Genomic DNA, 14,627 nt, shown 5'->3' on the forward strand with positions numbered 1-14,627 from the left:
GAAGGAAGGAAGGAAGGAAGGAAGGAAGGAAGGAAGGAAGGAAGGAAGGAAGGAAGGAAGGAAGGAAGGAAGGAAGGAAAGGAAATTGATTTACTGTTTAGTTTGTGAAATAAAGATACTGGAACATATACACAAAATTGATGGAGATATTGCTATAATGGAACCTCAAATGAAAGTTTGTCTATTAGATGAAAATACCTTGTCACCAAGGCCCACATGAAATTAAAGAAGTCCCTTTAATAATATAATATTGTTTATTAGCAAGCTAGTGCTAGTAAATTTAAACTCTAAACAAAGTACAATTCAGTATTGTAAAAACAGACTAAGTCCCAATCTACTCTTTCCATTAGCATTTTATACTTCAGGACCCCTAAATCAGGTATCCTCCACATATACTGGAGCCCAGTTCTCATAAACTGCAGGCAACATGACTATTGGTTCGAAGATGGGAGTTTGTCAGAGCTGTCTCAGATGCAACTAAACTACAGGCAGAAGAGAATGGGCCAGGTGAAGCACTGACTAGCCTTGCTTTTGGGGACCCACACCTTAGAACTAAATACATGAAAGAGCCATTGAGAGATATAATATAGGGATTTGGCCACCTAACCCATGAGGGCCCCTATCTTAATACAGAGATCCAAAGGGCAAAGAGAAAAGAGGACTGCTAAGTTGCTTGGAAAAACTCCCTGGGAATCAGGACCCACTTGAAAATAAGTTCTTAAGTAGCCTATTTTTTTTGCCAACAGCTTGGATAGACCCAGTAGTTTCCATTATTTCAGCCTCTTCCTGAGAACATTCACATGCTGGAATTATTTTGGTGATAGCTTCTTCTTAAACTTTCCATATATTTTCCTCTACGCCTTCCCTAACTATTTGGAAGCCCCGATTTTTGTCTGGATCTGACACATTTTACACTGAAAAAGGAAGTCATACACATAATGCTATTATAAAATAGTACTTACTTTGGTGACAGCCTCTGAAGAAAAAGTTATTTCATCAAGAAAATGTATAACATCTCCTGGGTAAAGTCTATCAAAGTATTTGGCACAGATGTCATAGGAATGTAGCCATTCAGGTGGGGTTTCTGGAATTCTTTTAATAAGATGAGGATCCCCATTCCAGAACAGTTTCTTAATCCAGGCAGCATAGACAGAGCTAGGAGAAAGCATACTTCCATCTTTTCCAGGGATTTTAGGAGCAAGCTTAGAAATAGGCAGAATATTTTGACTTGTGAGGATAGGATCCAAAGCTGCCAAAGGACTTGCATTTTCTTCTGTTAGTTTTTTATAATTGAGACCTGTTAGCAGAAAAATAAGAGCAACCGTCCTTACAGTTAGATCAACTGAAGTCTTACAACTAGAAACTGCAATAAAATATGAACCACTGTTTATGGGTGTTAGAATCGTACTATCAGCACATAACTTTCCTCATATTACAGTACACTTTCCCCCAATTTATGCCATGGAATATTACGTTACTACGTTGTGCAAGGTTTTTACAGATAAACAAGTATGCAGAGACAAGGAGGGAGGCAATGAAGGAGAATTATATGACCTCCCACCTCATGAGCTTTAAAGTTGTTAGAGGAGGACGAAGTCATATAAATTTGCCGCTCTTTCCACCAGTAATATCCTATGCCAAAATTACACATGATGACATTCTTACCTGCCATCAGTATGTTCAAATGGCACCAAAAAGCATTTTCACATGTACTAAATTTTGTGTTTAAAATACCCCTGGATGGAGGAGTGCATCTTGGTGTAGAAGTGGGTGAATTCTATTCTATTTAATCTCTTTTAAGTGGCATATTCCTATTTAGAAATAAATCCCATGGGACAGTCCTGAATAAAAATGATGACAGCTTCAATATATTTTTATAAGTTTTGGTTAGAACTTGGATTGGGGATGGGTACTGGATGTTGTCTGGGGACAAAGCTTCATTAAAACCACTCCATGACATCAGTTGTGCACCATTCCTAAGTGCTGCCCATTTCTCCATGGATGATGTGGGCAGCCATAATTTTTCATACCCACTTCACAAAATAATAATAATAATAATAATAATTTCATAATTTATTTTCTCCAATGGGAAAGATATGCACAGGACAAGCTAGCAAGAGTCAGGATTTGACCCTATGCCTTCTCCAATTGATAGTCCTCTGGACTGATCTTTTCTCAGCTAAGAAAAAATAGCATAGGTGAAGTGGATCCTGTAATCCACCTGCAGTGGGAAAAGAAACAGGTCAGGACAAGTGGAACTATTCTGTTGGTTCTCTATTTATAATGAGCCTCATCATTTCTACCTGAAAGGTAGTGCCAAGGCACAGGTCAAAACAACAGAAGGGGACTTTGCTCCCCATCATGTTGGACAGGCCAATCTAATAGGGTGGAAGAGGCCCCCAGGATGCAGGTTTCCCAACCCTGTTTTAAAGCACCAGCTCCCAGTCTTTTCTTTGTGTAGGCAAATAAACTAAAATAAAAAAAGACCACCATGTAAAGCCAGGGGTTGATACACAGCACCCGCAGTGCCATGATGCATATGATTGCTCCAGATGATTCTTCTGGAACCACTTTTTTAAAGAAATGACAAATGTCACAAGGTCTCCAAATCTGGTTTTGAGAAGTGGTGGTAGGCATTAAAGGCTTGGGATATCAGTCTGATGCTCAGATTGAGACAATAGATGCTATCTAAATTTAAAATGTGGGTATCTTCTCCAGAATATCATCTTAGCACATATATAATATGAATCAAATCAACATATGTATCTACCAATAGAGATTACTGTGAATTTAAGACAATGTTCCCCCATAGGAAGAGTAGGCAGTAAAAACAACAGCAACAAAAACATACACAACGATCTTGTGCAATTCCCATCTTCCTCCCTCATCTGTTCTATCAAGGTTGTCAATCATGGCTATATATACGTGTGTGTGTGTGTGTCCATCTGCAAGAAGCCACCTCCCTAACGCACAAGTCCATGATAAAACCATACCTTTGTACAGTATCAACTGAATTAGTAAGTATCAGTTAAAATTAAAGTAATTACCAAATTACCAAATCAATAGATCTCCATGTGCAGCCTTCCTTTCTCAGATTCACAGACCAATCTCATGCAGAAACAAGCAAGTACACACAGGATTAAATTCCTCAAACAAGTGCTAAACTGCAGCCTAATCTTTAAAGAGATCCAGCTTTGCTAAGTAGCTTTGAATGTTAACACCTTGTACCTGGTGCAACCGCCTTGAATTTTTTCAGTAGTCGTATGTGAATTTCAGGTTTGATGTTGTCTTTCATAAATTCAGAGCAAGTACAGTTCTCAAGGAGTGTGAAATAGTAGAGTAAGCGCTGGTGATCCTTTCCTTCAATGATAGGATATACATATTTGGTCATATGCTCATGAAAGGCTTTGGGAACAGTTTTCAGAGTCTCGAACAGACCAAGACTTTTTGCTCGGTCTTCTATTGCAGCTGTGGACAAACTGTGTGGAAAGCAAAGACAAATGTCTGGTAACTGTAACAAATGAAACCACTCAGATCAAAGCTCATCATGATGATCACCAATTTAATTTTTTTTGCTAAATACTGGATGAAGTTATCAATAGTACATATGAAAAGATTTTCAAAAAGAGAGCTTCTTTGCATTAAATCCTAAGCTGTCATCTACAAAGCAATTAGGTCTAGCCCATAAGTATAATTATTCACAGTTCTAAAGACTCAACCAATTCTGTGAAGGACATAAAAAAAATCAAAAGATGAAAAAGATGATGTTCTAGTAGGATCAAGTTGTAAGCTTTTATTTGTAACTTAGAAGAGTAGTGCTACATAGCAAGGGAAAAAATGAAAAGAAACAATGAAAATGGTGCAGGACAACATTTATTAAAATATGTATTTTGGTTTTAACCAATAGAAAAAAGAAAAGAAAAACACTTTTAAAAAATCCAAGTATTATTTCTTGCTTTGGTGAGGATTTTGTCCAAATGAGTCAGAATTGTGTGTTTTTCTAATAACTCTGCAATTTATGGTTCCCAGTACAATGGGACTATCTACCTTTTGCTTCCACTACTACTTCATTTACGCTTCTACTTGTAGTTCTAAGAGGTACCATCTGTTTTCAGTTGTTATCTGCCTCCATGCCTCATAGGCCTCTGTTCCAAGGTGAATCAGTTAAGTATCTATCCTAGGTCCATGTTATTAGATGACTTTCTTATAGCTATAGAACTGGTTCAACACTCAACTGGCTTCTTTTTATCTAAGCTGGGTGGTTGCTTAGCAACATGTACATCTTGCTGGAGCTAAATTTCTCCTGGAATTAGATGCAACAGCAGTAGGACCTGCATTAATAACTAATGATTTTTGAAAGATATTGAAAATTAAGCACTCGGCCAATTCGCCTGTAGCTTTCTACTTTATGGTTATTGCAAAGGGAACTTAGGAATGAGACACAGTGGGATCAAACACAGGCTGGATTCACACATACCAAGCCACAGTTTGCCAACCATTTATTGAATAAACCACAGTTAGTGGGTTCTCATCTCACACTAAAGCAATTTTTAATGAAACGGCTGATACGAATGTGTTTGCTGATGCTGGGGGGTGTCTATTATGTTTTTATGGTTTTTAATTCTGTAAGCTACCTGGAGTCACTATGTGTAAGTTGGGTGGCCTTATAAATTTGTTAAATATTTTTTTTTTTACAAACTATAATGCCTAAATTGATATAACATGTTAAGCAAGACACAGTGCAGCTACGTATGATGAGAAAACTATGTCATAACCTATTTCTCTTTCCCCTAAATTTCCCAACGCACTCTCTTGTACCAAAAGAGCAAATACTATAAAGAGAAGGAAGAAAGGTTACTGAAAGATGTACCAGAATGAAATGCCAAAAAGAGGGTAAGCAAACTTGTGTTCTCTACATGTTTTAGACTGTAGGTCCCACCAGGCTTTGCCACTATGGCCAATATTCAGATAGGGAGGCTGCACTCTAACAACATATGGAAGGCACCAAGTTGCCTACTCTAACCCTAAGCTGATAATGTTTAATTTTTACCATTTCATTTTTACAAAATCATTCAAAAGGCACATCAACAACAACAACTTAATAATAATAAGCCATCCAACTCCCAGCAATATGGGGGGTTTACAATTGTTGAAAACATTTAAGAACAGAAATCAGAATAATCAATATTATTACTGTACACTGTTTTTCAGCCTTTGAGCTACGATTGCAATATATATATATATATATATATATATATATATATATATATATATGAATATATAAAATTATAATATAACTTAAAAGTATATTTAAGATGGGGAAGAAACACGGGAATGTAGATAAAACTTGTTCCTACAGGCCTGGCTTCCTTCTAGCTCTTTATGCTTTAATTAGTAATAGTTCTGATAAGGAAGATTCCCAACAACAGACAGACTCTAAGTGTGTCCAGTGGCTTCCGGACTAAATTGAATTAGAGAACTCAAAATAAAAATGCCAATATGCTCTTTTGAATGCAAATAAGTGTCAGTCAGTTTTCATATTAATCTAATTCATTTATATACAGTATATTTCAGTGTGGGGTAGTGTTGCTATCGTCAGCCATGGTGTAGAATTCCCTCTTCTCAGTGACTTAAGTATCAAGAACTGAATCCAATGTTTAGTCAAGTATGAGTTCACAATTCTGTGAAAGTATTTGCCCCTCTTGTATGTTTTGAATATTTTACATCTTTGCCATTGACTGTTATCAGAACTTCATATGGGTTCTCTTGGTACATGAAGAGTGACTGAGTAAATAAATAACACCACTGTTCAGTGTTTGTTTCATTTATTTTATAAAAAAAAAACCTATCCAACATGCCATGTTCCAGTGTGCAATACTTTAAGCTGCAATATATTAAGCTGCAATAATTGTAATCAATTTCTTCCTGTAATTGGTCTCTCATGCTGATCTGCATTTTGTCATAGCAAACTGTTTTAACTCACTTAATATTTGAGTTTTTTTGAGCAATGAACTGCTCATTCAGCTCCTTCCACATTTATTTATTTATACAATTTATCTACTGCCTCAGTCCTCATGGACTCGAGGCAACTTAGAGATACTAAAATAGGAATAAGAATGTTTTGAGTATGGATGGTGAGGAGGGGGCCCCTATCCAGGTGGGAAAACGCATGCGTAATTTGGAGGCTTTGAACTGTCATTCAAAGAAACCCAGAACAGACACGACTTGAGTTTGGGGGCTTATCTGTCTGGGTTTTCCCACGTTCCTTCAGTTTGGTAGGATTTTCTGTCTACTATAGCAGTTTAATAAATACTAGAGACATTCTCCTCATCTCAGCAAGGTCTTTGCTTAAGCCAAGACAAAGAATAAAAATACATTTTAAAACTTTAATAACAAAAATATAACAAGTAATATTAAATGATAATAAAAAATGCATACACAATGTAGAGTATATATATTTGTATGTATTTTAAATGTTTGACTTGACTATTCCAAAGCACTGAATCTGCTGTTCTTCATCTGTTCTCTTGCAGACTTACTTGTAAGTTTGGGATCACTGCCTTGCCGCATGACCCACTTGTGCTATGGTTTCAGCAGATGGACAGATGGGTTGATATTCTCCTATAGGATTCTATGATACAAAGCAGAATTCATGCTTTCTTCAGTGAGGGCAAGTCATTCAGGTCCTGAGGCAGTAAGAATCCCCAAACCATGACACTTCCAGATCCATATCTGACAATGAGTTTTAGGCTCTTATAGTAGAATGTGGTATTTGGTTTCTGTCAGACCTAATAAGACCAATGAAGCTTGAAAATTTCCATGTTTGAGTCATCTGTCCAGAGAAGTCTAGGCGGTCATCTACATGTTTTTTGGCGAACTTAACATCAGCATCAATGTTCTTCTAAGTAACCAGTGGCTTCTGTCTTGTTACTCTCCCATGAATCTCATTTTTACCACTTTTCTGATGGTGGAGTCAGGCAAGAGAGGCCCATAGATCACTGGATGTTGTTTTGAGGTTCTTGTGATTTTCTGGGTAATTTTATGCTCTGCTCTTGAGTTATTTTGACAGATTTCTAACTGTGGATTGGCAAAGCCCCAGAGCTTTAGAAATAGATTTGGAACCTTCTCCTGACTGATAAACACATATTTTTTTTTAATTGGAGGTCTTCAGACATTTATTTTAAGTAGTTACACTGTGCCTCTTGAATTGTAATAAGAACTTTAATATGATGAGACAAGACAAATTTGTGAGATTTATATAGGACAAAGTAGCCTTAAATGTTTAATGAAATATTCACACAAGTGGCGGTAGCACACTGAAATTTCATGTTGGATTATTTTATTTAGGAAAAAAAGTGGAGCAAGTATTAAATGTTTTTTATTCACTCAGACTCCCTTTGCATGTTGATAGGGGCCACATGAAACTCTATTAACATTCAGAGACAAGTAAGTGCAAACATTCAGAAAACCCAAAAGAAGTTGAATACTTCTGCACAAAGCTATAAATCCTGTCTCAGCTAATCAAATTGGGAATGTTCACTTAAGCTCCACCTTCTGGATACTTGCCACTAAAATAAATGAAAAAGACTGAGCTTCTGTACTTACCCACTGTCACTGAAGAGAAATTCCAAGTGTGTCATATGAACTTCCCAGAGTGGGACATTATAACGATGAGCCAAGGAGAGAGCTATACTGTACACATTTTCTTCAAGTGTTCTGGTTAATGAGAAATCATAATAGACATGTGAAAAACATAGTTTAATCAGGCTATTAGGGTAAAAAATCAAGAGGAAAAATTCTTAACTATAAAGCAGAACAGCGTCTGCAGGATCTATTCATCTAAGCCAGGCTGTTTCAAACTATTCTTGGAATCCTAGAGTTCCATGAGAGACTAAAGCCCCCCACCCCCCAAAAAAAGTTCTCTTGAACACAGCCAGTTTTCCATTGCTAAAGCTCTGCCTCTTGATCAGAGGTGCCAGGATTTATTTTTTTCTTAACTAACAGGTTCCACGGCCTGGAAAGGTTGGAACATCCTGCTCTAAACAAATTCTCTATACTGTACTTTCATGCACTTTTGTTTTTCCCTAACAAAGTATTATAAGATACTAGGGTGAAAAAGAGTGGACTCTAAAGTCAAGTCTGGTTTTCAAAAAAAATAAATGGGTAAAAGTGTTATTCACAGTTCAGTAATTTATTAATATGGAATCAGCAAAGGCAATCCACAATCCAAGGAACATTATTTACGTATTTGAAATCAAGCAAAAAGGCTTTCATTAGATATAAAACTTCTCAAGCTGCAGTATGCATTGCTAGTAGTTATTAACTAACTCCCACTCCCTTGGGCAGAAACAAGTACCTTCTGTTCACACCCTTCTAATTCTTGTTCTTGAGTGTATGATAGTAAGAAATACTAAAGAATATAAAAGATATAAAGTTTGACTAAGACTCTGAAGGACTAACCTAACTGGATAAATTTCTTTGGGCAAGTTGAAAGTCATATAGGAGCATACCCGACTTGTAGCAAAGCATTTTGGGAATTATTATTAAGTCCCAGAGCTGCACATTTTGCTAATCAAAGCTGAAACCAAGGAAGGCCTTTTGTGAATAGGGAATTTTACATCCTCACAAGTATCTGTAAGTATGGATCAGAAGTAGCAATCCACATTCCCTTGAAGGCAATGTGAAAGTTCCCTGATAAGCTTCTGATATCATACTTTGAGGCAAATAAGATAAATAATTTTGTAAGAATTATACTCAAGGAGCTTTTGCATCCAGAGTCTCAGAGACATCAGGCAGGGATTGAGTCAAAGAAGCTGCATTTCTCTATCTCAGTATTTACAGGTAGTCCTCATATTACAATGGCAATTGGGACCAGAATTTCTGTTGCTAAGAGATGTGGTCTTAAAGTGTGGTGTCACATGACTGCATCGCTTAGCGATGGCAATCCCAGCAGTACAGATTGCCATCGTAACCTCAGGACTGGGTGGGTCATTAAGCAGGAAGAGATGGAAGTCCCAGGCAAGGAGGGGTACACAGATGCCATGGGTGGGTGCCACAGGCAGGTGCTTCTGAGTGTGGGCGGCCTGGCAGGGGCCATGGGTGGGCTGGCAGGGTCTGTGGTGGGTGCTTCTGAGTGAGGACAGGCTGGTGGGTGCTTCTAAGCATGGACAGGCTGGTGGGGGCTGCGGGTGGGAACTTCTGAGCACAGGCAGGCTAGCAGGGGCCATGGGAGGATGCTATGGAGCACTGCAGTCTGGTGGGGACTGCTACAGCATGGGTGGGGGAATGCTATCCCTGGGGTCCTATACTCTGTAGCAAGGCTCTGTGATGGATCCTTGGGAGAAAAGTGGTGGGAATGACTTATGGGAATGACTTGTGACCTTCCCCTTCAACTTTTCTTGTGGGAAGCCAGCAGGGAAGGTTGCAAATGGTGATCACATGACCGCAGCTTGCTGTGACGTCGTAATCACAAAACGGGCACCTAAACACCCGGATTGTGATCACGTGACTGCAGGAACGCTGCAACAGCCACAACTTTGCGGTCCAATTGGAAGTCCCCCTTGTTCAGCGCTGTCATAATTTTGAATGGCTGCTGAACGAGTGGCCATAACTCAATGACTACCTCTATTATGTGTCAAATATATACACATGTTCTAGATCCACACAATAAACCATCTTAGAAGATATGTTCTGCTGTCCTCTTCTACAAGAAGTTTTCCCAGAGAAGGATTTCATGGTTGCCACGTAGACACCCTAACATACGGTTTGGAGGTTAGAACAATAACAGAACCAGCTGGCATACAAAGTTTTGTCTTTTACTCCACTTCAGCTAGTGAAAGCAATGCTATGCAAAGTAAAATATAGAGAGAAAATGGGGAACCCCATGATGTAACTGGTGGTTATTCTGTGATGGAGATCTGCACGGCATGTGTTTAGAGATGATGCACTAAGCATTCACAGGATTGTCCAGTTACCGTTCATGTTCATGATTTAATTTAATGGGAAACTGAAGTTCAACGAACCTTTTTCTAAAATAAATGACCTGCTGATCCTCATCATAAATTAAGTAGCGGTGTTCAACAACAAATAAAAGGAATAAATAGAAGAATTACTAACACATTTTACCGTCTCTCGTGCCTATATTTTTAAACTGTGGAGTCCTCTCCTTTTTTGTAAAATGTGATGTGCATTGCATTAACAATTACGCTAGATTTTGTTACACATTTAAAAAAACTACTGGGTAATCCAACACCTTTTTAATGGAAATAAACAAATCTGCAATAATAGTAAGAGTAGTATTGTCATGTTCACCGTTTCAATGTTCCTGGTACATCGTAACGTTTGGCATATCATTTCCCTGATACGTGTGTGATCTCGGGAGGGAGGAGGATTCCACTTCGGGGAGTTGTTATCTGTTGGCTGCTGGTTTGGAATGTGTTTGGGTTATCTCATGTGTTCAAGGTTACTTTCCCAGGATGTGTGGAAAACGCTTACCAGCACCTGGGAGGGGGTGGTTGCTATGGCTGGTAGGGGAGAGGGATTACGTTTGGAGCCGAGGGTTTTTAGTTTGTATTTGGCGCACTTTTAGTCATTCTCAGCTTTCTCTGTATTTGCATACTATTCTTTTAAATAAATCAGATATCATTAAGTACCTGCTTGTGAGTCTGAGTATATCAGGATAGGCAATCATTACATAAAGCTGAGAATCCTAAAATTTTACCGTTAACATCCTTCCAGAGTAATCTGTGAGGAAATAAAGTTAGCGATGACTGAGCCTACTCCTTACTCGGGGGAAAGTGAATACTTGAGTGCGGGGGAGCCGGACTCCACGGTAAAGAGAAGGAACAAGGTCCCTACTCCGGAGTCGGAGGACCTACCGGAGACTTCGAGTTCCAGTCCAGTGGAAGGGAAAACTGTGAAATCTGAAGTGGTTAAGAAAGCAGAAGAATCGCCGGCTGATCAGGTGACGTGGGATGAGGAACAGGGAACCCTACCAGGGACGTCTAAGACGTCTTGGAAGCAGAGGTACCCGCTGTCCCCGAACGTAGCCAGGACCAATAAGAGAGGGTCGGAGGACTCCGAGACCCCTGAGAGGTTACAAGGGTGGGAAGCCAGGATACAATCCCTGGAAGAAATGATGAAAATATCATTGGCGTTGTGGGACCAGGACAGAGGGGGAAGGGAGCATCGCTCCAGACAGTCATCCCCATCTCTCTCCCCCCCCCCTCGGGTGTGAGGAAGAAGGATCGGAGGAGGCATTGGGAGGGATCACCATCCCGCAGTCCCAGACGTTCGTCCCCATCACCCCCACGGCATTCAGAAGACAGAGGAAGGGGGAAAGATAAGGATGGGAAGAGAAATCCCAAAGTCCGGGTTTTGAATCCCACCCCCCCAGGAGGGAAGATCCCCGGTGTCCAAGAGAAGGGCTGGGCAGAAGGAGAGGAAGAGGAGCTCGCAGGGTGCAAGATACAGGGATTTCACTGTCAAGTTTGATGGGGATCCTACTAAGCTGTCATTTTTCCTGACAAATGCTAAAAGCTATATGGAGGAGTTTGGGAGGCTGTTTCCTTCTGAAAGGGCTAAGATAAATGCTGTGGCCACCAAACTGAAGGGGAGGGTGGCTGATTGGTTTGTCCAATTAACTGAGATGGATGCCCTGGAATTAGACGACTTCGAAGAATTCCTGTGGGCACTCAAGTTGCATTTTGCTGACCCATTGGCTAAAGAGAAAGCCAAGGTGGCTCTGAGGGAACTGATCCAAGGATCAAGGTCCATTGCAGATTATGCCCTAGAATTCCAAGCCTTAGCTGCAAAGGTGGATGATTGGTCGCCAATGACTTTAATAGAAATGTTTAAGGATGGTCTGAGACCCGAGTTGCTGAGATGGTCGTTGGGAAGAGCAGATCCTACTACCTTATACGACTGGATCCAGCTAGCTGGGAACGTTGAGCAAGCCCACGCTAAGTTTGCACAAAGCAAGAAGGGTCCCAAGCAAATGGCTATGATGAGAGCGGCCAAGTCCCCGGGCACCACAGGCAGAACGGGGCGCATGGCCTGGCAGGAGGAGAAGGAGAGCCGTTTTGCAAAGGGACAATGCCTCCAATGTGGGAAGGAAGGACACCGAGCAGTGGCGTGCCCGAAAGGAAAGACCGAGGAGCATCCGGGAAAGTCATCAGGGAAATCTCCCTCCTTGCCCAGGAAGATGAAGGCAGCTTTGGCTGAGACCAAGGCTGAGGACATTCCTTTCTCTGGGGACGAGGGGGAGCCGGAGCTGTTCCAGCCGGCGGGAAACGCCAGCCACCTGCTTTAAAGGGCGCCACTGGGCAGGTGGTAGAGGAGGGGCGCGACCACGTTTCAGTGAGTGGCAACTACCCCACACTGACAGTGAAGGTGAAGTTGGGCTCCCGCACAAAAACGGTGGAAGTGTGGGCGTTGATCGATTCAGGGTGCTCACGTTGCTTAATGTACCCTGATGTGGTGGCTGCTTTGGAGCTACCCAAGTTTCCGTTAAAACGGCCCATGATTTTTACCCAACTGGACGGGACTACGGCGGGGGGAAAGACAGTCACCCATTCCACGGGCATGGTGGCGTTGCAAATGGGTAGCCACCGGGAGGGGCTGCCTTTCGTAGTGGCGCCAGTGGGGGGTCCTTTGGTCATTTTGGGGATCCCTTGGTTGGTCCAACAAAACCCATATATAAATTGGGTGCACAGGACTTTGACTTTTGGGGATGGTTTCTATCAAGCTCCTGAAGAAGGCGACGCCTCAGAGACTGCAGTGGGGAGGGCGGCAGCCGCAACTCCGCGTTTTGCAGCCACCCCACTAGAAGGGTTGCTGGAGCAATACCAGGGTTTTGCAGATGTGTTTGGCGAGAAGGAGGCGGACCAACTCCCACTGCATCGGAAAACTGACTGTGCCATAGAGTTGGTCCCAAATGCCCAACTGCCCAAGCCTAAAATCTATGCCATGACCCAAAAAGAACTGGCAGCGCTGAGGGAGTTTGTAGATAAAAATTTGGCAAGGGGTTTTATCGAACCAGCTAATTCACCAGTGGGTGCACCTGTTTTATTCCGAGCGAAGAAGGATGGGACATTGAGACTTTGCACAGATTACCGCGGATTGAATGCAGTTTCGATATTAAACAAATATCCTTTGCCAATAATAAAAGACATGTTAGCACATCTGGCCAAGGGGAAAATCTTCTCTAAGCTGGATCTGAGGGAGGCGTATTTCCGTATCTGCATATGGGAAGGGGATGAGTGGAAAACTGCTTTCAATTGTCCTCTGGGCTCTTTCCAGTACAAAGTTTTGCCGTTTGGGTTGGCAGGGGCACCTGGGGTATTTATGCAATTGATCAATGAAGTGTTGCATGAGCATTTGTTCAAAGGGGTACTGGTTTATTTGGATGATGTTTTAATTTACACTGAAACGATGGAAGAACATGAGCCTTTGGTGAAACAGGTGCTCAGCAAACTGAGGAAGGCTGAGCTTTATGCTAAACTATCTAAATGTGAATTTCGTAAGACTCAACTTGATTATTTGGGGTACAGAATTTCTGACAAGGGTATTGAAATGGACCCTGCAAAGATCCAAGCCATTTTAGAGTGGGAGCGCCCGTGCACTCGCAGGCAGCTCCAAAGTTTCCTTGGATTTTCCAACTATTATCGCCAATTCATCCAGGGGTTCGCAGAAATTGCATTGCCTCTCACTGACTAATTCTGAACAAAGGGTCTGGGGGACACACGCAAGGTAAAGAACCTGGGAGCATTGCTCAAGTGGACACCTGAATGCCAGGTGGCTTTTGACAAGCTAAAAAGCCTGTTCACGGCTGAGCCTATCCTGCAACACCCTGATCCCACTAAACCTTTTGTGGTTCAAGTGGATGCCTCTGATTTCTCCAGTGGAGCGCTTTTGTTGCAGGCAGATGCTGCTGGCTGCCTAAGACCCTGTGCGTATCTCTCCCGCAAATTTTCTGAGACAGAAAGACGATGGCATGTTTGGGAAAAGGAGGCTTTTGCAGTCAAAGCAGCTTTGGAGGCATGGCGCCACCTTTTAGAGGGGGCCAAATGTCCTTTTGAAGTTTGGACGGACCATAAGAACTTAGAAGCGCTCAGCACACCCCGTAAGCTCAGCCCTAAACAAATCCGCTGGGCTCAATTTTTCAGCCGTTTTAATTTTAAGTTGAAGTTCATTCCGGGTAAGAAGAACTTCCTGGCTGATGCGCTTTCCCGCCTGCCCCAGGATTTGACCTCAGTACCTGACGTGGTAGGCACATTGTGGACAGAACCTCAGTTGGGTATGCAGGCTGTCACTCGCAGCCAGACACGCGCGCAGCTGCCCTCAGGTTCAGCTTCACCAGCTGGGGAGAGGCTGTCAATCCCTTCTCAATTGCAACAACAGTTTCTCTCCGAACTGAAATCTGACACTTGGTTGCAAGCGAATAGAGACAATGTTACATTTGACCGAGGCTTCGCATGGAAGCAAAGCCGTCTCTATGTCCCTGACAGTTTGCGAAGGGAGGTCCTACTCAGGTCTCATGATGATAAAGTGGCTGGTCATTTTGGCTTTGTAAAAACCTTACACCTGGTGCGGCGCCAATTTTGGTGGCCTACGTTGAAGCATGATGT

General features: G+C 41.7%; 1 protein-coding gene across 1 annotated transcript in view; it reads right to left on the bottom strand.

Moving 5' to 3' along the window:
- The window catches only part of NBAS (NBAS subunit of NRZ tethering complex), a 189,778-nt gene that overhangs the window by 59,501 nt on the left and 115,650 nt on the right, over positions 1–14,627 (bottom strand). The window contains exons 42-44 of the mRNA XM_063314683.1: positions 7,606–7,716; positions 3,229–3,479; positions 963–1,297 (exon numbers count right to left, since the gene is read on the bottom strand). Of these exons, the coding sequence (XP_063170753.1) occupies positions 963–1,297; positions 3,229–3,479; positions 7,606–7,716 (697 nt within the window). The remainder of the gene's footprint in view (positions 1–962; positions 1,298–3,228; positions 3,480–7,605; positions 7,717–14,627) is intronic.

The sequence above is a fragment of the Candoia aspera genome, chromosome 1 (assembly GCF_035149785.1).
Source record: "Candoia aspera isolate rCanAsp1 chromosome 1, rCanAsp1.hap2, whole genome shotgun sequence".
NCBI lineage: Eukaryota > Metazoa > Chordata > Lepidosauria > Squamata > Boidae > Candoia > Candoia aspera.